At 38.2% G+C, this 24,950-nt stretch overlaps 1 protein-coding gene across 11 annotated transcripts in view; it reads left to right on the top strand.

The window, feature by feature from the left end:
- The window catches only part of LOC128236637 (syntaxin-binding protein 5-like), an 81,760-nt gene that overhangs the window by 16,439 nt on the left and 40,371 nt on the right, over window positions 1-24,950 (top strand). For 8 of the 11 annotated variants that reach the window (XM_052951626.1, XM_052951625.1, XM_052951632.1 and 5 more), the window contains exons 3-10: window positions 237-318; window positions 1,497-1,597; window positions 4,307-4,441; window positions 5,370-5,433; window positions 14,776-14,859; window positions 17,854-17,977; window positions 22,454-22,529; window positions 24,434-24,469. In XM_052951626.1, the coding sequence (XP_052807586.1) occupies window positions 237-318; window positions 1,497-1,597; window positions 4,307-4,441; window positions 5,370-5,433; window positions 14,776-14,859; window positions 17,854-17,977; window positions 22,454-22,529; window positions 24,434-24,469 (702 nt within the window). The remainder of the gene's footprint in view (window positions 1-236; window positions 319-1,496; window positions 1,598-4,306; window positions 4,442-5,369; window positions 5,434-14,775; window positions 14,860-17,853; window positions 17,978-22,453; window positions 22,530-24,433; window positions 24,470-24,950) is intronic. The other 3 variants (XM_052951628.1, XM_052951627.1, XM_052951623.1) reach the window with 1 other exon arrangement.

Below are 24,950 nucleotides of genomic sequence, written 5' to 3'. Positions count from 1 at the left end.
TACAGAGGATGGATGAACTTCCTTGACATCAAATGCTCTATTACGGCCATTTTGGGATGTTTTTTGTATATTACGTAACTTACTTAATATTATCTGAAAATGATTAAAATTTTGACTTAATTTTTACATACTTAATTAAGCCCTAGGTAACTTAAACTGCTATGATTGACATTAACAAAATTACAGCTGTGTTACTTTAGATATCAGCATGATTTGATTCCTTGACATTGCGACAGATTTGGACAGCCAGGTGTGGACCTCCACTGTCACCATGGCGCTGATGTCTCTGTCCTCCAGATTCTATTCCTAGTGAATGAGGTATGTTTTAGCCACACCTATCCTCAACCACAACCATAATGCACCCTCAACCACCCTACCCTAAACCACAACCACCCCACACCCTCAACCACCAAACCCTCAACCACAACCATCATGCACCCGCAACCACCCTACCCTCAACCACAACCACCCCACACCCTCAACCACCCAACCCTCAACCACAACCACCCCACCTTAACCACCCAACCCTCAACCACAACCATCATGAACCCTCAACCACAACCACCACACACCCTTAACCACCCCACCCTTAACCACCCTACACTGCAACAGTGTTAAACTACATCTGAAGCTTGGGAAGTCCTTTAATCATTTACTTAATCTTTATTTTTTACAAGAGAAAGTCTTGGCTGCAGCTATGTAACGACCTCTATAACTGCAATGAGGATCAGGGGCACACACCAGTCTGAACATGGAACCTGCTCAGTTCCAATTAACAAATTTCCATTTCAATAGAAACTTTCATCGCTTATTTTAAATGGCTATCTTAATACATAAATACATTTTAGCTAGAACACATGAAGATTGTTCATCAGACAAGTAATATAATAGTAGTATTGATGTCTAACACATGCTTATTGACATGGGACGAGATTAATGGCAAGATGTCATTGAGTAAACGTATCAGCAGCTGTTGTTACCCCCAGTAGATACAAAACACCCACTTAATTGATGGGGTTCAGGAAAAGGTGAATAAGAAGAGAAAATTCAAGTTCATCAAAAATAATATCAAGAGTTGTTTTAAACAATTATTTAAATAAATGTTTGCTGTGATACTTAAAAATAGCCCTTGTACAACATTGACGTGCACTTTACACAAAACACAGACACATTTATGCAAGTAATTTGTATATATACATGGAAATTAGAGGGTGATTCCTTACTTTGTTTGTCTGAATAGTGCAGTGGTTAGCACCATATATTCCAAGATGTTCCAGGTTTGATTTCCAGTCTGGGTGCATGCGAGTAATCAGTTGAGTTTGTTGTCAATAAGGCAGACAAGTTAGTTTCCTATCACTCTGTAAAACAACCTGACTGATGCACCACAAAGCGTGATTAATATGACTGAATTAATATAATATTGCTAGATTGGATTCTAAAATATATATGAAATGAATAAATTTAAAACCATTGTTTTTATTGACTTGTAATTTCAGGGAGCACTGGTCACATTCTGTTCGGATGACAACATACATCTTTGGAACTATCGACAGAAGCGGCCAGAAATTGTACATTCCTTAAAATTCCAAAGAGAAAGGTAAGCTTGCGTAGTACTCATTTTCCATAGATACAATCAAACCTGGTCGAATGGCCGCTTTATAAGGTCACCTATATTACCCGGCCACTCCAAATTAATCCCGTATATTTTTGCTATATGAAGTACATGCATTAAGCGGCCAACTGTCTAAAGCGGATGCGGTCGCAAATCTTTGATCCCATGAAGCCATTTTGGCACTAATTGACCGGCACTAATCCCTTGTCACTGTCACGTCCACCAATTAATAGTCACGCTTCGATAAACAATTAGATGGCATGTTTTCCAACGCACTGATAAATATATGGAATCATACGGAAAATATGATGGCCTCAGATCTGTCTTGCGACCAAAATACAAATTACACCACGCGATTGCCCCACATGTTTACTCATTGAGGAATTATGTTTATAACACTTTCAGGAATGTTTTGATCCAAATTACACAATTATTGAATAGATACTTGAACAAATATTATTAATTAAGAAGTTAATGATCAAATGCCAACAATTTGATTACCGTAAATGACTGGGTATAAGATGATAGGGGGTATTAGACGCAGGGAAAAAAAATCTGTGAAAAGTCCAAGAAAAAACTTTTAATCTATGTTTTTGGTTAAAAGACGAATAGAAAATATGTCAAATCGTCTGGCATTTTCGGCCACCTTGTTTGTTGACAGTGACAAATTATTTTTTTTCGTGAAAATGGCGACGGTTATCTTTAAAACCATACAATGATAAACTGTTGAGAATGAAAAGTTAAGTTATGCAAAAACCTTATGTTGTACAGGTTTGATCTCAAAATGTCAACACCTACAGAAAAGAATAAAGTACCGTAATTCACAAAAGAGTTCGGACACTGGGTCCATAATTATTTTCCAAAATAATTTATTTTGCGTACCTTATTTTCGGACACCCAAAGGACATCAATCATAACTTTCACAGTTACCAAGTTTCACAGACGAAGATTGTTGATTTTTATCTTTACAATGCCTGGCTAGATTATCTAACCATATACACCACTGTGACAAGTTAATTAGTTACTACCCCATCCTAAACGATTTATTGCCTATTGAAAAGGAAGTGTGATATATTTATTGGAGGATTAAAGAAACAACAAGGGCAATCAAGGGATTAAGAAAACATAAACATGACATGTTTGTAAAACGATCTGCCAATAAACTTTCAAACTTGTACCACACTTATAGACTGTAAGAAGCAATAATCGTACAGTTTTACATAAACCTGCATAGCAATGTCCATGCTCTCCACGAGATCCTCGTGGGTATAACTGTAAGTTATGTGACGTCACACAGTGTGACTCTTTGATCTAAAGCCGATAGAATGTGTTTATTCAATTCAATGCATGTATAAAATGGTGTTTTAATTAACTTGATGAAGGATTTACACTTACAGGCGTAATAAATAGTTAATGACCATTGATAAACAGGTCAAAAGCAGTCGAGTTTTTCACACCTTCTTGTACAACTGACAAAAAATATTTTGACAGTGCCCAACTTTGCTTTTTTATATATGCAAGTTTAATTATTGTTCAATTCAATTTATTATACAAAATAATATTGAATAACTTTAATCGAAAAATATTTTTGTTTAAATTTTAAACGTCTTACGATATACCGTATCCCGATCTTCAACTGCCGTTTTAACTCACATATACTCGATTAATATGACGCGAGTAACATCCCTTTCTACATAAATCTAAACAAACTTTAGGCTTGAAATCAACCTTAGAAAAAAAGTTAAAAAAATTGTTACTGGGTATTATACGCAGGCATTTTTTGCATCGAAATATGAGGGAAAAAAGGGCGTCTAATACCCAGTCATTTACAGTATTGGTTATTCTAGATTTACAGTTTGCATCGTCCCTTGAAGCGAAGAAATGAGTTGCGCATTATATTCTTTTCAATTTAATTGTCAAAGTGCTTGGATTTCTATTTTCACGAATGAACATTTACTATGCATAGTGTATGATATATTTTTTTAAATTTTGGTTATGGTGACAGAAATATAAATCCAAACTTTTAGACGATGAATAAACGTGCTGAGTCTATGTACTATTATTAGAAGAGGGGATTAGGTTTACACAGGATTTATACATGCGCTTTAGATAAGATACTGGTGTGAAGCAAGTGATATGATTTGATTTTTGGTAAAATGTTTTTGTTTTTGCAATTATCTAATCAGGTTTATCGCAAGCTGTCTTGTTTGTATACATGTACATGTACTATGCATTGATTTTGAGAAATTGCATAAATGTATGTATATTTATTAACATGTTTCTTTTGTATTCCATTTATTAGTTTGGAATAAAGTTATTTTAACAACTTCTTCAAATGTCAAGGTTAAAATTACAGCAATAGTTGACAATGTAATGCCTGTCATTTGTCATTTAAAAGATATTTAATATACCCCTGTTTAAACAAAGCTTATATGGCAGAAATCTCCCATCTGGCCACTTACACAGGTTTGACTGTAGCTTTAATTTGAGAATTTTTAGTTGCTCTATTTTTCTGTTGTCAAGATATTGCCAACCATTTTCAGCTCGCCTGAGCACAAAATTTGTGAGCTATTGTGATAGGATGCAGACTTTTATGCATTTCAATTAGTTTCCTCAGCAATATAATATTTATATTACAGTCCAAACAAGGTAGAGTCCATGCACAATTCCTGTATGATTACGCTTTGTTTCCAGGATAACATGCTGTCACCTGTCATTCCAAAGCAAGTGGCTGTACGTGGGGACGGACAAGGGCAATGTACATGTCGTCAATATCGAGTCTTTTAGTCTCTCTGGATATGTCATCATGTGGAACAAAGCCATAAGCCTGTAAGTCTCCACTCTGTGCAATAAAGCCCGTATAGCCCACAGGATGCCTAAGCCAGTAAGTCTGCGCCCATATTCAGTCACTGAATTTAGACTTGGATAAACAAGCCTGAATACTTCAGCTAGTGCTTTCAATCATTTGCTATTTACCAACTCTGCTATATAAGATCCAGAATTGGAGCAACCTAAGAAAGCATTTTACTAGCTCAGTCAGCCACTACATATTCAAGGACTTTTGAATTGTTTCACATTGTTTCTTTGATATAGTGCCTGCCACAAAAGATGTGTAATTAATATTGTAATATATGTAATTTGACACTTGTAAAACCAATTTTATCACAACTGTGTAAAACCAATTTTATCAGCACTTTTTCTTTAAAAGGAATTTGATATCATTAATCAAGATTTACTGTTCAGAGCACAGGTCATTGTCACATAGCTTGACCAAAAACATGACCATTCAGTCCTTACTTATTTCTTTAAATAACTGACCAAATCTTATACATTTTACACTGTCAGAAATGTGAAAGACAAAGCTACAAGGAAATCTTCTAATATAGTTCCTGCTGATATTCTTACATAATCAGACAAAATCTGCACTCAACTCTGAAAATGAAAATTATGAAACAACAGAGAGGTTTGAGAGCTAAGCAAAATTCACCCTGAAAACATGTTAAATACTGACTGAATGCAACCTTTGTGCATGCATTACAAAAAGTAGACGGAAAAATCATCCATACTGTTGTGAATTCGATGCATAAGGCGAGTATTAATCCGAAATGAAAGTTTTATGTTCCAATATTTCTACTGCACTCTGGTTGATGTCTGGATGTTAATGTTTATAATCATCAGAAATTGGAAAGACCCTAGGATATCCATGCAGCGGAGAAGATATACATGTTAATGAGTCTCGATGTTTTGTTATTTACAGGTCAAGAAAAACCCATCCAGGCCCGGTGTTACATTTAAGTGATTGCCCTCTGGACCCTAGCAAGGTAGGTGACCAATGAGAGGGGTTTTTTTTGCTTATATTCTAGGGCTTGTTTCAATAAATCTGGTGGTGTAAGTTTGACATTTCTTATTGTCATAATTGTACCATTTTAATGTTTATTACTGTGAATTGAAGTTAAGCCAGTATCAAAATTAAAATCAAAGTTGAGGAAATGAATTTGTTATCAATTTGAAGCATCTATGATGTGTGGTTACACTGGTGAGGGTTGTTACATGGGGAAGGGAGTTACACACGAGGGATTGGGATTACATAGGGGTCACATGGGTGAGGGTGGTTACACGGGGAGGGGAGATACACAGGGGTATTACATGGGGGTCACATAGGTGAGGGTGGTTACACTGGTGAGGGTGGTTACATGGGGAGGGGAGTTACACAGGGGTATTACATGGAGTCACATGGGTGAGGGTGGTTACACTGGTGAGGGTGGTTACATGGGGAGGGGAGTTACAAAGTGGTATTACATGGGGGTCACATGGGGAGGGTGGTTACACGGGGAGGGGAGTTACACAGGGGTATTACATGGGGGTCACATGGGTGAGGGTGGTTACACTGGTGAGGGTGGTTACATGGGGAGGGGAGTTACACAGGGGTATTACATGGGGGTCACATGGGTGAGGGTGGTTACACTGGTGAGGGTGGTTACATGGTGAGGGGAGTTACGCAGGGCGATAACATAGGGGTCACATGGGTGAGGGTGGTTACACTGGTGAGGGTGGTTACATGGGGAGGGGAGTTACGCAGGGGTATTACATGGGGGTCACATGAGTGAGAGTGGATACATTGGTGAGGGTGGTTACATGAGGAGGGGAGTTACAAAGGGGTACTACATGGGGGTCACATGGGTGAGGGTGGTTACACTGGTGAGGGTGGTTACACGGGGAGGGGAGTTACGCAGGGGTATTACATGGGGGTAACATGAGTGAGAGTGGTTACACTGGTGAGGGTGGTTACATGGGGAGGGGAGTTACAAAGGGGTACTACATGGGGGTCACATGGGTGAGGGTGGTTACACTGGTGAGGGTGGTTACACGGGGAGGGGAGTTACGCAGGGGTATTACATGGGGGTTACATGAGTGAGGGTGGTTACACTGGTGAGGGTGGTTACACGGGGAGGGGAGTTACGCAGGGGTATTACATGGGGGTCACATGGGTGAGGGTGGTTACACTGGTGAGGGTGGTTACATGGGGAGGGGAGTTACGCAGGGGTATTACATGGAGTCACATGGGTGAGGGTGGTTACAAGGGGATGGTTGTTTCATAGGGAGAGGAGTTACAAGAGGGATTACATGGAGGTCACATGGGTGAGGGTAGTTAAACTGGCGAGGGTTGTAAAACAGGGAGGGTAGGTCGCTTACATGGGTGAGATGGGTTACATTGGAGATTGGGATTACACGGATGGAAAATATATTTGCATTTATAGTAGAGACTTGAATTAGAGAGCTTATTCTGTAAATTCATAACAGTAGTAAGCAGGGCTTCTAAAACTTTGGAACCTCAATCGGCAACGACCCCCCCCCCCCCCCCCCCCCAAAAAAAAAATAACAAAAAAATAACAAAATCCCCCCCCCCCCCTCAAAAAAAGAAAGACCTGTTCAATAGTCCGATTTTATAGAAATGTCATACATTTTCGCAACGTCTTTTCTGTCAATATTTTTTGCGATGTGGCAATTCATAAGAGAGCTCTAGAGCCAGCATAGCTGATTCGGTTAGTCATTGATACAAGTTTAATTCAAATGAGATTCTCATCAAGTTCTGCGGCGTTTCTAACAAGAAAGACTGCGATCGTAATTAACTGGCTGTCGGGAAGCGGTCAGACGACAAAAAGTGAAACATGATTTATTTGCTTAATGCTTCTTTAGTGGGTCAACAATCAACTGATAATCTTGAATAATAGTATATATCTAGATTTTTAATCGAGGGCAACAAGCTTAAAGTGTGATATCGACAACGATTTTTTCATTACTGCAAATAAATATGACGTAAGCGGCGGACTCAGCTGTCAGACAATGTAGTTAATCAAGCGTATCGCTGTTGATATCCTATATATTATTACGTTAATTAATTCGGTATTTTAATGCTTTCACGGATTAACAATGACATGCATTTATCTTTAAAGCCGTTTTTAACCAGCAATGGTTCTTTATAACAATTTAAATTTAACCGTTTTGTAATCAACAAACGGATATCATGTAATGATCGACGACGACATAGCACATTGCCATGTGAAAATATGGACCGATTTTAACACTTAATCAGGAAAGCTGCAAGCAGATAATTAACACATAGTTTAATTGTGTCTTCTGCTTATACCAAAACACGTGATTGGACCGATTGCAAGCGTCTGCTAATTAAAAGATAGGCTATAGAGTGATCAGCGAAGCGGAAAAAGCAGCTGGTCGCATCGGTCTCATGGTAACCAAGACATTTTTATGACCTGTTGAATGTAGTTTTGAATGTGTGAATGACCCATGAATGTTTGTGTATTACAATTTCTACATCTTTTACTGACTTAGTCGTTTTGGACCGAAATTACAATTTTTTTTAGGAAATTTCGGACCGATTTTTTTTACACTTTTTGAAACTAAAATCGGTCTGGCTTGGTCAAATTCGGTCCAGACCTGCAAATTGCCGGTTTTTAGAAGCCCTGGTAGAAAGCTTTTGCCAATACTTACTGTGTTAAGTGATAACAACTGTTTGTATGTTCACATCTACTAATGCTGCTGGGGACATTAACTGTGTGGGGGTCCTTTGAGGCGTTTTTCGTAAATAAAGTTGTGAAAATTGTCAACATTTGTAAGGTGACAAAAAAATATTTACTTGTTCAAATTCTTTGCTTTTTAAGGCTATTGCCAGGTTAATGACACAGCAGTTTTTAGGAGTGCTAATTGTTATTGTCTGAAAGTGGGCAGTTTGTTCACCACACTGTCTGTGAACTGTCCAGTTTCCATTCCAGTTGGGTCATTTCAAATAATAATTATATTCAAGAAAACACAGACCTTACTTGGTGAAATTATTGTAAAGGCCATTACCAGGAACTATTAATTTTAGTGATAATTGTAACTTTAGATACTGAAGAGTTTCAATTTGAGTATTTGAAATGTGCAAGCAGTTGAAAAAGATGATTAGCTTGAAAAATTACACCAATGTTGATTTATTGTCTTATACTATGTGGTTTTAAAGTCTTATGTCTAATTATTGTTCCTGACAAGATCTTCATGTTGTGACTTTCTCATACAGCCTAAAAATGGAAAACAGAGCTAGAGTTTGCAGACAGTATTTGTTGGAAATCGTTTTATCCATCCTCTATCTTTACACAAACATAGTTTGGGTTACCAGGTTTTCTTTTCTTCATTCATCTGAGATCCAGTTGTGTTTAAAAACAAAGTTCTCAAGGAATCGTTGATGGAAAGGAAATATTGTGTTTTTCTTTGTCCATAGTCAACAGTGGTCTTCCCATATATTTGTATGACTGTCCCCAGTGTGTCTGTGTAAGGGTAGCTAAGGAAGAATGTTGGCATTAATGTGTCTTGTTGTACTGTTCAATTACCCACACGTGAATGTATGCTTTTCATTTATACATTTAACTGTGCAATTCTGATGATTATTTGTTTAGTGCGTTTCACATAACATTGTTGTTCCTTTTCAAGAATTCCTTATAATCAATCATAGACAAGTGTAAGACCTTCAGTATTTGTACGGAATTTGCTTGTTTAATAGTTTAAGATATTGCATTTTGCAGTATTGATTCCCATTGTCTTCTTAAGTTTTCTCTCATCTTGGTCAATAATTTCAGATATTTAGCAATAAATTATTAAGACAAGTGCAACATTACAGCTATAGGAAGTGGTAAAGTGTTAGTTAATGATCTGCATTTGAATTTCTAATATTTTACTTGGCATCTTACACCGCAATCTGAGAAGAATTGTTATATCTGTTCCCTGAGACATTGCATTGGATATTGTTGGGGATTTCATCTGTTGAGAAAGTGTGGTAGTGTCATGCGGTCTTAGAAGTTAAACTTTTCTATGAACAATTCCAGATTCTTAAACTAGCGCTATTGCTTGGCATATCATTTTTAGCTCTACTGGCCAAAGGCCAGAAGAGCTTATGCGATGGTAATGTGTACGTAGTATGTGCATCCGTGCGGTCGTTCGTTCGTGCGTCTGTAAACAATTGCTTGTGAACACGATACAGTCTTCAGTTTTGATTGTATCTCGATGAAACTTGTACAGTATCTAGATATCCATTGGAGCTCGGTTCCTTTCGAAAACCATTTTTAGCCAGGTCTGCATGAGCGAATTCTATTTTTAGCCAAGTTTACATGTACATGTAAATTCAAGTCTAGAGTTAAGGGAGATATTTGCAAGTCTAGGATTTTGAGAGACAATTTGCTTTTTGCTTCTGCAGTTGATTTTGTGAATTACTCTGCCTTGTTCTTGTTGAAAGCCCAAAGGCCATTTTTTAGCTTTAAGTTCTGTAGTTTGCGCATTCATCTTAACAAAATTGGTTGTGAATGTTTAAGTTATGCACCTGGTGTCATTACTGGCCACACCCAGGGTTCACAGGTTTGGTAAACATAAATCTGGAAAGGTTTGAAAATCTTTTTGTGTGTTCGTGCATCCATCTCAGCACAATTGATTGTGAATGTTTGTTCAAATTGATCAATGTTGTCCTAGGATGCCCTTGACTTTGACCTTTTGACCAACTTTTTTTAACTTTTAAAACTACAGAAATTTTTACTATGAGTACAGTTTTGAAAGCATTTTTTTTTGTCAGGTGACTTTTACTTGGCACATATTAAAATAGTTCATGCAACTAATCTGCTTACAATACTTTCTGGGCTCAGATGTTGAACGTGCTACGTTTTCAGGTAACCCAAACACAAAACATAAAGTATATGTCTGTTGCCTTTTACCCATGCATGCATGCTCTGGATTGATATGACCACAAAAGCCATGCCAGTAGAGCATAGGCCCTTTTGGGCCTCTTGTTTAACAAGCAAATTCAATATAAAATCCAAAAAGCTGAGAAAGCATTTTTCCAGTGGAGGGCTTGCCACCTTGCGCTAATTACGTCCACTGCTCATGGTGACGTTGGCATTTTTGTTTTCATCAGAATGCCAAAACTTAAATGTTGGCCATTAAAGCCATTAACATGGAACTTGGTAAAGATGTTTACTATCAGTTTACACCTTTTTCGATAACTTTGGCTAAAATTTGTCTAAAACTAATGCCCCTATAAAAAAGGGTAATTTATGCCCATAAATCTGGCTAAATTTGTTATTTTATGCCCCAAACTTTGACTCAGATTGGTAATTCATGCCCCTAACTCTGGCTAAAATTGGAAATTAATGCACCTATCTCTGGCTAAAATTGGTAATTTATGCCCCTAACTCTGACTAAAAATGGTAATTAATGCCCCAACTCTGGCTAAAATTGGTAATTAATGCCCCTAACTCTGGCTCAGATTGGAAATTTATGCTCCTAACTCTGGCTCAGATTGGTAATTTATGCCCCTTACTCTGGTTCAGCTTGGTAATTTATGCCCATAACTCTGTCTCAGATTGGTATTCATGCCCCTAACTCTAACTCAGATTGGTAAATAATGCCCCCAACTCTGGCTCAGATTGGTAATTTATGCCCCTAACTTTGGCTCAGATTGGTAATTTATGCCCCTAACTCTGGCTCAGATTGGTAATTAATGCCCCTAACTCTGGCTAAAATTAGTAAAATATGCCCCATTCTCTGGCTCAGATTGGTAATTTATGCCCCTAACTCTGACTCAGATTGGTAATTTATGCCCATAACTCTGGCTCAGATTGGTAATTTATGCCCCTAACTCTGGCTCAGATTGGTATTTTATGCCCCTTGATACAACAGATAAGTGTTTGCTTGTGGTGCCCTTGTTTTTGTCAATATCATTTTATTATTTATCAACAATCACTTAAAAGTTTAAAAGGAATATTGACATGTTACATGATAATCATGTTTTATGTGGTAAATGGTTAGACATGATGATTTTCATTCATATCTTTTAACCAATCAACAGAGCCCCACACAAACAGAGTTCAACACACAATGTCATGCACTTGGATTTTGTATATTCTTTTGTTAAACTTCATAAATGCTCTGATTTAAGTTACATATCAAATATCAAAGCTCTGACGTAGGGTTAGATTCTAAATAAATATTATTTTATTGTACCCCTTCAAAACACTGTTTGTGGGTGATTTTAGGAGTGAGCTTATCCATCAGTTAGTCGGTCAGTCAATCTGTTACTTTTGTATGAACAATAACCCATAAAAGAGTTAACAAGTTAAAATAATTTTTGGAACACATGTTTATCACTATACAATTAAGTCAAGTTTGAATTTTGTTACAAACTGACAATTATTGATGGAGTTATTGCCCCTTCTCAACTCTGAACTTTCCAAAAACTACAGTGTCAGGTTAAACTCCTGAGAGGGTTGACAATTTTATTTAGAATGGATATGTCTGTTTCCTATACCAATAATGAGACTATGTGCATCCTTGATGTTTCGACTTTACTCAAAAAGAAGAGTGAATCTCTCTTTTAGAAAAAAAATACAGTAAGAGATGTTATCACAAGTTTTACAGATTATCGCCAGTATGAGTATCCCAGTGCAGCGACTATTGATTGAAATGTTAAAATTTGGGCAAAAATAATATTGAGCTGGTGCCATCTCTGTTTGTGAAGGCTTTCAGTTGACACTGATTGTGTGGCTGGAGCTGCTGATATTGATTTAGATGTGGGGAGATTGATTATAGCATGGAAATCTCTATAATGTTGTTTATAGTTTAGATCTTAAACAACAACAGTAAGGAGGCTATAGGCTTGCACAGTGTGTTTGTCATTTTGAACAAATATGTTCCTTATCAGGGGATTTGTGGCCCAAAGTCTAAAGCCTTATTTTTGAAAACAAATTCACTGTAGCACATTTATAAGACAGTTGAACTATAAATAAGTTGTCTTTCTTTTTTGAGGCCTGGAGGACCCGTTTTATTTGCCCCTGAAAAGAGGGACCAATTGGGGCTAGAGCCATTCCAAATGGCCATTACAACATACATCAACATTCAATATTTCGTACAGTGTACATGCAATTATGAAGTGTATCATAAATGTTCTTTCAATAGCAGTAGACATTTAAATGTGGCAGTAAATATTGAACATATTTCCTTCAAAAGCAAACTGTTGTTTAACTATAATTCTGTAAATTAATCATTTTTGCTTTAAAGCTGCACTCTCACAGATTGCCCTATTTTGACAACTTTTTCTCATTTTTTGTCTCCGAATCAGCTGATTTTGGTTTCAATGCCTTCAATTAAGCCATATAAGATAACCCACCATAGAACAGATCTCAATTGCAGAAAATTTCATTTTTCTTAATGCTTAAGTAAAATTAAACATAAATTTTCAAGAGTGAATATTAGAAACTGCTATCTGATCTTTATCAGCTGCCGGTTTTTAGACATTTACGCAAAATTTGGCTCATTCCAGACCAGGAATATAAAAAGTTGTCAAAATGGTCAATCTGTGAGAGTTCAGCTTAAATGTACAAAATATCATGCATATTCAGCTGTTCTGAAAGGAAACTTTTTATTAAATGTAGTGTTACATATCTATTTATCACTTTTGTTTTGAGGTTTGTTGGAGCTCAATCCATATTGTACACCTCATAGTTGACCTTAAAACAACAAGGCTTATGTGGAAAAACCCCATAGACAAACAATTAAAATATTAAAAGAAGAAACAAACTCAAAACAGCAGAGTGAGCATAATGGCTGAAACAAAACCATTCAAAAAATCTTATTATATTCTTCAGTACCTCAGTAACACGGCTTTCCCCTGTGTGACGGCAGCTTTGTCCTTGTTAAGTGGGTATTGTTGTTTTAATGTTGACTTTTGGCCTTTTTAGCCTATCATCTGACGAGACAAGAGGATAGAATTGATTGGTCACTGTTTACATGACGAGGCCGAGAGAGACCCCTAATGAGATTTATTTCATCAATTTGAAATGTGCAAACACGGTCTTTCCTTTATAAGATCTTCAGAACAGAAAAATGGACTTTTCATTTGATGACATGTGTTTGACTTGGCTGATAGATTGTCTCATGGAATAGGCTACTTTTTGATACAACGTTTTATGCATTTCTTTGGTCTTGCTTGTTTAACTTGCAAGATGTGTTTTTCTTTCAATGGCCCAATATGTGAAAGCAAGTATTTCCCCAAGGCCAATTTGGGATGTCAGTGCCTACATCCCTTCAAATGCTGAGTTGGCACTCAGACAAGCTTTAATCATCGCAATTTGCTTAATCCTGGCACACGACATGTCATAAAACCTGTTTTTTTTGTGGCCTGTGTTCCAACAGTCAAGTTTTATGATAATCTTAGGTTATTAAACCTTATTAGCTATTTCACAGCAGTTATAAAGGGTGTTGGGATATCTACCGTTAAGCACAAGCCAATAATTAAGGTGTTATTCAGTTATAAAATTTGATTTAAACAGCGTTAAGTGTGACCGCTGCATTGAGCAGATTAGTATTTTATTTGAATACCAGCTGATTGGTTTAATGAAGTTCTGGTTTTTTTTTGTATGTTTTATGTCAGTGTTAATTAAGAAATGAATACCAGTCCTTGACAAACCTTTTTGATACGATTATGGTATATTTATATCAAGGAGTCGGGCTCCTAAACTCAAAATCAAGTTGTCTGAAACATATTCATTGGTTTTGGGACTTCTGGACTTTTGTTTACTTCCGATGCTGAATTAGTCTTATATATATGTCAAATGGCACTATAAAATAAAGTGGGGACCCTGACCCCTCCCATTATCATCAACATTTCTCAAAAGAATATATTTATTATGCTACTAAATTATTCATGCAGCTGATGAATCTGTCGCCTATGTTTAAATTATAATTTCTAACCAAACAATGATAATAGAGTTCCTTTTGAAAACAACACAACACCTGGAGTCTGAGTTTGAGACTAAAATAGTCAAAACTACAAATCTTGGTTTTTCAATAAAATAATGAAGAGTAAAGCATTCATTTTGACCATTGCTATTTATGTTACATAGGTCAAGTTTCATTTATGTATTCTCCTTTTGTCAGGTTTGACATAAATGAATCAAATCAAAAAATTGTGTCAAACTCAGACTGATGATGTGATTATGTGCCCAGCACTGGTGGTTTCTAGTAAACTGTCTCCCCAGTTAGCGGACTCGAGAGTGATTCATAAAAGCTGAAATTGAGCTCAAATAGATTTATAAATTATAAACTACAATTATTGCGTAATATTTCAGTTGCTGATAGGGTTTGAGTGTGGTGCCATCATCTTCTGGGACCTGAAGAACAAGTCAGCAGATTGTCGACATCAGGCCGCAGAGGTAAGTAGGGTTGGGTTTGACAGGGCAATAGCAGGAGTTGGGGTGGATTAAAGAGGATTAGTCTAAGTGGGGGGTGTGGAGGGGTGAACGATCAGAATAGTATCATAAAGCTACCTAGAAGCTTGGTTGAGTGCTAGTTGGTTTGGAGGCTATGTCATTCTTGGTTGAGCGCTAGGTGGGTTGATGAGGGGTTAGTTGGGAGGCTATGTCATCCTTGGTTGAATGCTGGGAGGGTCGATGAGGGGTTGGTTGGGAGGCTATGTCATCCTTGGTTGAGTGCTAGGAGGGTTGACGAGGGGTTGGTTGGGAGGCTATGTCATCCTTGGTTGAATGCTAGGAGGGTTGACGAGGGGTTGGTTGGGAAGCTATGTCATCCTTGGTTGAGTGCTAGGAGGGTTGACGAGGGGTTGGTTGGGAGGCTATGTCATCCTTGGTTGAATGCTGGGAGGGTTGATGAGGGGTTGGTTCGGAGGCTATGTCATCCTTGGTTGAGTGCTATGAGGGTTGACCAGGGGTTGGTTGGGTGGCTATGTCATTCTTGGTTGAGCGCTAAGAGGGTTGATGAGGGTCATCCTTGGTTGAGCGCTAGGAGGGTTGATGAGGGTTTGGATGGGAGGCTATGTCATCCTTGGTTGAGTGCTAGGAGGGTTGATGAGGGTCTTGGTTGATTGCTAGAAGGGTTGATGAGGGGTTGGATGGGAGGCTATGTCATCCTTGGTTTAGTGCCAGGAGGGTTGTTGAGGGGTTGGATGGGAGGCTATGGCATTCTTGGTTGAGCGCTAGGAGGGTTAGTGACGGGTTTGGATGGGAGGCTATGTCATCCTTGGTTTAGTGCTAGGAGGGTTGATGAGAGGTTTGGATGTGAGGCTATGTCATCCTTGGTTGAGCACTAGGATGGTTGATGAGGGGGTATAGTGCTATGAGGGTTGATGACACGTTGGTTGGGAGGCTATGTCATCCTTGGTTGAGTGCGAGGAGGGTGGATCAGTGGTTGGATGGAAGGTTATATCACCCTTGGTTGAGTGCTAGGAGGGTTGATGTGGTTGGTTGGGAGGCTATGTCATCCTTGGTTGAGTGCTAGGTGGGTTGATGAGGGTTTGGGTGGGATGCTTTGTCATTCTTGGTTGAGCACTAGGACGTTTGATGATGGGGTTTGTAGGGAGGCTATGTCATCCTTGGTTGAGTGCTAGGAGGGTTGATGAGGGGCTGGTTTGGATGCTATGTCATCCTTGGTTGAGTCCTAGGAGGGTTGATGAGGGGCTGGATGGGAGGCTATTTCATCCTTGGTTGAGTGCTTGGAGGGTTGATGAGGGGTTGGATGGGAGGCTATGTCATCCTTGGTTGAGTGCTAGGAGGATTGATGAGATGTTGGTTGGGTGGCTATGTCATCCTTGGTTGAGTTCTGGTAGGGTTAATGAGAGGTTGGATGGGAAGCTATGTCATCCTTTGTTGAGTTCTAGGAGGGTTGATGAGGTGTTGGTTGGGTGGCTATGTCATCTTTGGTTGAGCGCCAGGAGAGTTGATGAGAGGTTGGATGGGAGGCTATGCCATCCTTGGTTGAGTGCTAGGAGGGTTGATGAGAGGTTGGATGTGAGGCTATGCCATCCTTGGTTGAGTGCTAGGAGGTTTGATGAGAGGTTGGATGGGAGGCTATGCCATCCTTGGTTGAGTGCTAGGAGGGTTGATGAGAGGTTGGATCGGAGGCTATGTCATCCTTGGTTGAGCGCTAGGAGGGTTGATGAGAGGTTGGACGTTTGGTTTGCTAGCCGATGTAGGGAGAGAATCTGAAAATGGATACTTCTGGTTCGGTCAGGGGTTATCAGGAGAAAGGGAATCAGCAGGTTACATTGCAGCATAATTCCTCCAGTCTGTTTTTAGTAAATATTATAGGTTTTTGAATACCATTCTCGGAAAAAAAGTGAGCAGAAACTAATTACTTGGCAAATATTGAAAGCATGTGCTGAAAGTCTTGACAAGAATCTTGCATGTATCTGAAATGTAAGTTGAAAGTTTAGTACTTGGCATGATAACATTTGCTGATATAAGCATCAATAATATTGAAGAGCATTTTGCTACTATCCAAAGCTTAATTTACCACATGGTTATAGTGAGGTGCCTAATTATGACTACCTGGTAATTCTTGAATGTAAATAATAGCCTGTTTCCTGCTTGGTCAATGTAAGGGCAGTCCAGATTGCAACATGGCTTGTCGCTAAATCAGTTTTGGAGAGGTGGTAAGAAAATTGACAGTGTCCCTCTAGCAGCAGTCTGCCACAGTCAGAATAAATCAATACGCTAGCTATCATTTAACACAAGCCTTAATGAAAATGGCATCAAATATTGAATGCTTGGCAGAAACCACTGTAAACATCCTGTAAAACAACAATGTCCGACCGTATTTGGTGTATAATGTACTCGTAAAAGAATAAATTTGATTGTCTGTCTTTGCTGAGAATGTTTTGGACTTTACAAGTAATGACTAACTGTCTGCTCTATTGGAATTTGACAAAGTAGTATTGACTTCAGACATTTTCAGAGTCCCATCATTTATTTACTCCCACATTATGCCAGATTTCTGAATTTAAGCAACACCCATCCTGTCTGTACGCCATTACAGGAAAGTTTACATTGTTGAGTTTAAATGTTAGGAGCGCCACTTTGCTTGTAATAATGACCAAAACATGTCCAAATCTAGCAACAGCAAATAAAAACAACTATCTTATCAATGAGCATATGACAAAATACCAAGAATTTCCGTTAAATATGAGTGAATGACACAAATTAAATTGAAAATTTTACTTTCAAAATCTAACAAACATAGCCTTAACTAACAAATAAAGACACCAGCTTTAATAAAATAGTGTAACTACCCAGTGATTTGACATTTGTGTTGATAACATGGTTTTTATGTTGAAATATTCATTTAAGGCCTGCCTAACAGGCATATTTGAACATGCATAATATTATGTGTGAGAGACTGTGTTGGTGTTTCAGCCCCTGCGGTCAATATCGTGGCACAGTGAGGGCAAACAGTTCATGTCCAGCCACTCCGACGGCAGTCTTTTAACCTGGAACGTGAAAACCCCCGGAAAACCCGCCAGTATTATCACACCACATGGTAAGATGTGTCCCGAAATATGCATGGTTTTTATCGTAGTACTCTTACACAAGTGATATGTCATGTGTACAAGTTTGAAGTAAATGGACGCTTAACATTACCACTTGCTTAGTGGTGTTGTGGTGTGCTTATGGAGATGTTGAGAGGAATCCAGGACCTCTGAGACCTGATGATACCTGTAAATCTACATGAGCATGGAGCCAGACAGTTGCTGGTAATGGACGTTGGTGGATGCCACAGGCCAGGTCTGGGTCAGGTGGAACCCAGGGTGAAGTCATGTGCCAGTTGTCCATGTCTTCTTATAACAGTACCATCTATCTTAGAGTTTTTTCCCTTCTATACTCTTGAAAAAAAATCCTGTAATTAAATGTTTTCCTGATATTTATTGAGATTAAAGAAATAAAATTGATATTTCACTGTTTCAAACTGTGAATATTTTAATTTGATTTTTTTCATTGTTTTGAAATTTTAGGCCATTCTGCTATCCAAAACACACATCAGCTTGTGCAGGCCTGTGACAAGAAATTAACAATTTCATTTCCAAAAATTATCTTGATTCAGTGTAAAATAGCAATATATATTTTACCTCATGATCCCCAGAAGTGAATATTTCACTTGTGGCTACCCCACTTGTAAAGTATAACTTTTGGTGCTTACTCGATAAAAATTTTACAATCTTAAACTGAAACAAACAACTGTACTCTATATTCTGGTTTCTAATTGAATAGCTTTTATGGATTATTATATACTTTATTATCTACTTAACTATATATCAAATAAAAAAATATTATTATCATATAACTACAATACTAAGGATCAGATACAAACATAAATCACATTTAATGATAGACATTAGACTCAACTATTAGATATCTATTACCATTGTGCATTCTCATTTCAAATCCTAAAATAATTGTTGACTTGCCATAATATATTTGTTTTTGTCTTGTAAATCCAGAAAGCCATGTGGTTTGTAGAACAGAGTTTAGGTCCAATGCTAAATTCTTCTTTCTAAACAGAGCATGTGAAACACCTTGTTTTATAACGTGTAAAGGGGCTTTCACAGGATTTTTTAGTAGTGGGTCTGTACCGTATTATATCATGTATAGGACGCTATCATAGATAGGACGCAGGCCAAAAATATGACGAGAAATCGGGTAAAAACCCTTAATATGATAGAAAGGACGCAGGGAAAAAATCGGAGCTGAAAATCGGAGACCACCATTTTTATGTCAATTTTTTTTATGTTTATGAAAATGGCACAAAGGCTAATGAATACCATACTTAATAAATACTAAACTGATATTTGTTTCTTTGTTTATTGCAAGAATGAAATAACATTTTGAGCATAGCGATGACAAATAAATAGCACACATAGTTACATATAGTAAAACAAATAACAGCACACGTAGTTACATATAGTAACAAAATTAATAGCACACATAGAAATAGCAACAATAGCAGTCTCATTCCCTCATCCGGATGTCGCTTGCATCAAACCCTTCGAATTCGTCGTCCTCGGCGTCGCTGTCGAAGAATCTTTCAATTTCTTCTTCTGTCATCTCCGGCGTCTCATCGCTATAGAAACCGCAGCATTCCTCTTCTTCTTCCTCCTCCGTCTGTTGGTTGTCCGTTTGTTTAACATGGTCCTCCCAGAGAACGTCATCTTCAGTTCCATCAAGAGCATTGGATATGCAGCATTTTTTGAAGGCGTGTGTGATGATTTTGGGGTCGATCTGTTCCCAGGCTTCCACAATCCATGAGCAGATCTGTTCTAGTTCGGGTTTTCTTCTGTTCCCGGCCTTTGTGTACGTATGGCTGTCCCCGGCCATCCAATCATTCCATTTTCGGCGCAAGGCGACCTTCATCGGTTTGTTGATGGATACGTCTAGTGGCTGAAGTATTGAGGTTAATCCACCAGGGATAACAGCCAATGTGGTTTTCGTGTCCTTCATCCTTTCCTTCATTCCTGGTGTGGTGTGCGCTCTAAATGCGTCGAGAACCAACAACGAGCGGTTGATGCCAGCACCAGGTCTTTTATCCCATACTGCCGATAGCCAATCGTAGCACATGGCCTGGTCCATCCACCCTTTTTCCTGGACACGAACGTGTATACGATCTGGCCATTTCACACCCTTGGGTAGGGTCTTTCTCTTAAATACCACGAAAGGGGGGAGCTTTCCACCGTCGGCTGTACATGCCAGCATAACAGTAAACCGGTTCTTCTCATTGCCAGTGGTGTTCACCGTAACTGTCTTCGACCCCCTCGTATGCAAGGTGTTAAGTGACGGCATGTCAAACGTGAGTGGGGTTTGGTCAGCATTGCCGATCTGACTCAGCGGGTATTCTGTCTTTAGTCTTTGTTTGATTATGAAACGTTGAAATTCTGTGATCTTTGATTCATAATCCTCTGGAAGCTTTTGACTTATGTGGGTACGTCGACGGATAGAGAGATTCTGTCGTTTCATGAAGCCGGAAACCCACGCCTGTGATGCCTTGAATGTTGAATGAATATTCTGTTTCTTGGCCAACTTCATTGCTTCTAAGTGAACATCAAGGGTTGAAACTGCTACGCCACTATCTCGTCTTTGCTTGACATATTGTAGGATGGCCGTCTCAATACCGGGGTAGAACGCTGCCCTGCCTCGGTTTGCTTTCTTCGTTTTCGTCATGGTCATCAGTTCGGATTTCTGTTTTCGCCATTTACGAACGTTGACTTCATTAAGGGAGTACTGCCGACCAGCTGCTCGGTTGCCGTGTTCTTCAGCGTAGCTTATTACGGCTAGCTTTTCACGTACTGTGTAGGATGCACGTGCCTTTCCCATATTGGGAAGCAGGATGTTAAGGCACTAAGAAGTACCGTTAACGACAATTTGTATTCTTTCTGAGGGTTTATCGTGATGATAACCTTTCAAGAATTTTTTTGTTTAGTGGCACTTAAAAGTACCGCTTTGACAATTTGTATTCTTTGTGAGGGTTTATCGTAATGATAACCTTTCAAGAATTCTTTATAGTGGCACTAAAAAGTACCGCTTTTGACAATTTGTATTCTTTCTGATAGATTATCGTAAACGATAACCTTTCGAGAATGATATACTGGCGGTAAAAGCAGCACTCTTATATTGTATGAAATGTTCTCAAAATGTCAACACCTCCGGCCAAGTGTAATAACACGCCCTTAGAACAAACAAACAGCTCTATTATCGCTACAGTTTGGTCTATCGGTATGCTTTTCTAATTAAAGGCGGCATGTGTTTTTCACACCTTAGCCGATTTGAAAACACTTGATAGTGACAATAATTTTACTTTGTCCCCTTTAAATGAAAACATTTTACAAAGTATAGCATAAATATATGAAAAACGTTTAAATCCAGAACAATGTTAAACTGACATACGGGTAGTTGCCTATTATCCCGATTTTCATTTAACCGATACAACTCATTCTATTACTTTCCGTTACTCACCGTGTTATGTGAGTAGCGTCCCTTTTATAATACAAAAGTAAACAAACAACGTTTTTCATTTAATTTTATTTCTCCTATTAATTAAACAAAGATTTAACATTAAACATATTCATGAACAGATATGCATGTGTAAACTTTGCGTGATTTTACCTACGTCAGTTGTTCTCTTCGGTGACGCATGATAGATACTTACTATTACCGCGTTCTTCCCCGGTCCGATATTTTCGACCTGAAATGGACTTGGAAAAAAACAGATGCAATTCTAATAGCATAGAAAGGACGCAGGCACTTTTTAAGACGAGAATTGGAGGTAAAAAAGTGCGTCCTATACATGATATAATACGGTAACCCTTATTCTTGGTTAATTAGGGATCTCCCTAAAATAATGTTATTCACTTGATGACAGTTTATTTTTGGGGTCTTAGGTATGCACAGTAATTTCAAAATGAGAGTCCTTGGCTTAAAACTTGAGTTTAGGATTTAGGTTTACTGCATCAAGAGAGTCCTAGGTTTGATTTATGATGCCCACATCTTGAACTACTCAATAAATAATGTATTTATGGAAAATGTTTATTACTGATAACAAAATTGTAGCCGTGTATTTAATTGCAGAAAGCGGAAAATTATTAAAAGATTGGTGAATGCTAAAAGATTTACTGTGGTCCACTAAAGTCTAAGGTAGAAATACCGTGTTTTATGCTCATTTCTTTCAAACTAAACTCTGTATCCTTCATAAGAACCATTGGTTTTTGACATTTATTCATCATTTCTGGAATATTAAAACTGTATTATTAATTGTGGATCTTATTTGGGAGTAAGAGTGCATCTTTTAAGGCGTGTTTTGCTGCTACAGCAGAAGGCCAATGCCCTGTATGACCTCCAGCCCAAATGAGCTCAGCCATTCAGCTGTATGTTAAATCACAACCCTCATCAACAGTGCTTCAGTTTATCTATTCATGTGTTCTTGAACACAAGGCAGTAAGAGGCTCTCATATATAACTTGTACTTTCAGCTAAACCAGGCAAAGACGGGAAGACCGAACAGTGTAAACCTATAACCAAAGTGGAATGGAAGTCCGTCAGAAATGGGTAAATCAACTTATCACCTTGAAATTGTCTTGTACCAGTCTGCAACCCCGTTCCTAATTTAGAAGTGAATTTAGGCATAACATGCTTTAGATGTTGTATATTTAATTGTTTGTAGACACATTGGTTTCCTGTCTGCTTATGGGTTCACGTTACAGTTGGAAATATTCACAACAGGTTCTCAATAAATTGGCAGCTTTTCAGCACAATTAGTTTTAACTTTATTTATTGTTTTATTTCAATTAATTAAAATCACAAGAAATAACATGGAACATTACTTTAAAGACAAACCAAAAAAATGTTTTCAATATAACAAATAATGCTGTATTTCATCAAGTTCTTACTTGTATGAAATTTTGTAATATGTGAGTCAGAAAAGTCTTAACATGGAGGTACCCATGCTGTGGAAAAACCATGTTGGGGCCAAATGTGCATCTTGTTAGGATCGAACCCGCAACCTCTTGCTCCACAGGCACACTTTGCCATGTCATTATAAAGACTAGCTCAATAGTAAGACATTATAAGCGCTTCTATACACTTATCAAATACCCAGTCATACAAAGCTGGCTCTTGGATTTAACCAACAGCAGCTCTAAGTTTTCATTATGTCTTTGATGGCTAGTTGTTGGGTTTAACTAACATCGGCTCTAAAGTTTCATTATGTCTTTAATAGCCTGGTGTTGGTTTAACTAAAACTGGCTCTAAGGTTTCAATATCTCTTTAATAGTCTGCTGACGGGTTTAACCAGCACCAACCTAAGGTTTTATTATGTGGTTGATGGCTTGTTGTTGGGTTTAAACCAATCCTGCTCTAAGGCCTAAAAAAATAAATTGTGTGTCGGTCACCCGACCCTACCTGGAAAATATCGCAGACCCTACTGTTTTTTTTTGGTGCCACTTACGAAAAACACACTCCAGAACTTCGGGAGTTTAAGCTCATAACACCCAAGATGAGTTTCGAAGATGTAGAGATAATGTTTTTGTTCGAGCCGGGATCTGTATCCGAGATTGACATGTCAACATCCGACAAGGGGCCATGGAACAAAATGTCTCTTGGATAATAGTATTACTTTTCCCACACATAAGATTGAATGCCCGTCTAATTTTAATATACCCCACCCACCACTGCAGGACAAGGCATGACCCTTTTCACTTGTCATGTTGTCAGATGCAATCATAAAAAATAGTTTAAATAAAATAGCAGCAGGACAAACATACTACTAGTATAGAAAGGAAATATAAAATACTGGGAGTTCTGACATAGGCTGGTGCCTGACAAAATGTGACTTTCTTTTAAACTTGGACTGAAACCTTGGTCTGTTGCCATTTGTACAGTTTATAAATTATTCCTAACTTTACTTCTTGGAGAATGGCAGAGAAATGTTTTTGAGATGCTGAAGCAGGTCAGTATTGTCACATTTAATTATCAATATGTTTTGCTTTCGGAAGGTGTGGGACGAATGGCAACAAAACTAGACATGACACACCACCTAACTGCAGCGATGCTCAGCAATGTCCTTATATAACTGAAATTATGTTGAAAAAGGACAAAAACAAAGCAAACAAACCTGTACCAAACTAAAAAAAAAAAAAAAATCCCGACCTACCCTACCTATTCTTGGGGACCATGTTACCCGAACCACACAATTTATTTTTTTAGGCCTAAGGTTTCATTATGTCTTTGATAGCCTGCTGATGGGTTTAGCCAATACCCACTGTAATGTTTCATTATGTCTTTGATAGCCTGCTGTTGGGTTTAGCCAATACCCACTCTTATGTTTCATTATGTCTTTGATAGCCTGCTGTTGGGTTTAGCCAATACCCACTCTTATGTTTCATTATGTCTTTGATAGCCTGCTGTTGGGTTTAGCCAATACCCACTCTTATGTTTCATTATGTCTTTGATAGTTTGTTGCGGTCCTTCTGGCATGGATTGAGGTCAAGGTAATTAGGAAACACTGTGTTCTGTTGACTTGACTTGTACTGTTTATACATGGAATGGATTAGAATATCACAGGCATGTTTCTCTTCAGAATTTATCAGTTACTGTGAAATCATTAATGTTCGTGGGCATGAAATTTCGTGGATTGCCGAAAAAAAATAATTTCGTGGGTACTTGAATTCATGGATTTTCATTTTTGAAAAAAAAAAATCGAAGATGCGATCGTCTGCATAATATCCACGCGCTGGTCTTCTGCGTCACTCGGTTTATGACACTCGCTAATGTGGTACGACATGCCAATTAGTGCATATACCCATGTCACTTATCGATTTAATTGGGAATAAAGGTAATAAAAGAACATGTACTCTGATCATAAATATAGATAGGGGAAGCCATTGAATGCCAATTAAGAATTTTGCAAACTGTGAAAACACCGAAAAGATGCGTATATTGTCACGTTCGGTGCTTAGTAACCTTCAATGT

The sequence above is a fragment of the Mya arenaria genome, chromosome 6 (assembly GCF_026914265.1).
Source record: "Mya arenaria isolate MELC-2E11 chromosome 6, ASM2691426v1".
Taxonomy (NCBI): Eukaryota; Metazoa; Mollusca; class Bivalvia; order Myida; family Myidae; genus Mya; species Mya arenaria.
The sequence above is the reverse complement of the archived record's forward strand: the minus strand, read 5'-3'. Positions and strand labels throughout refer to the sequence as shown.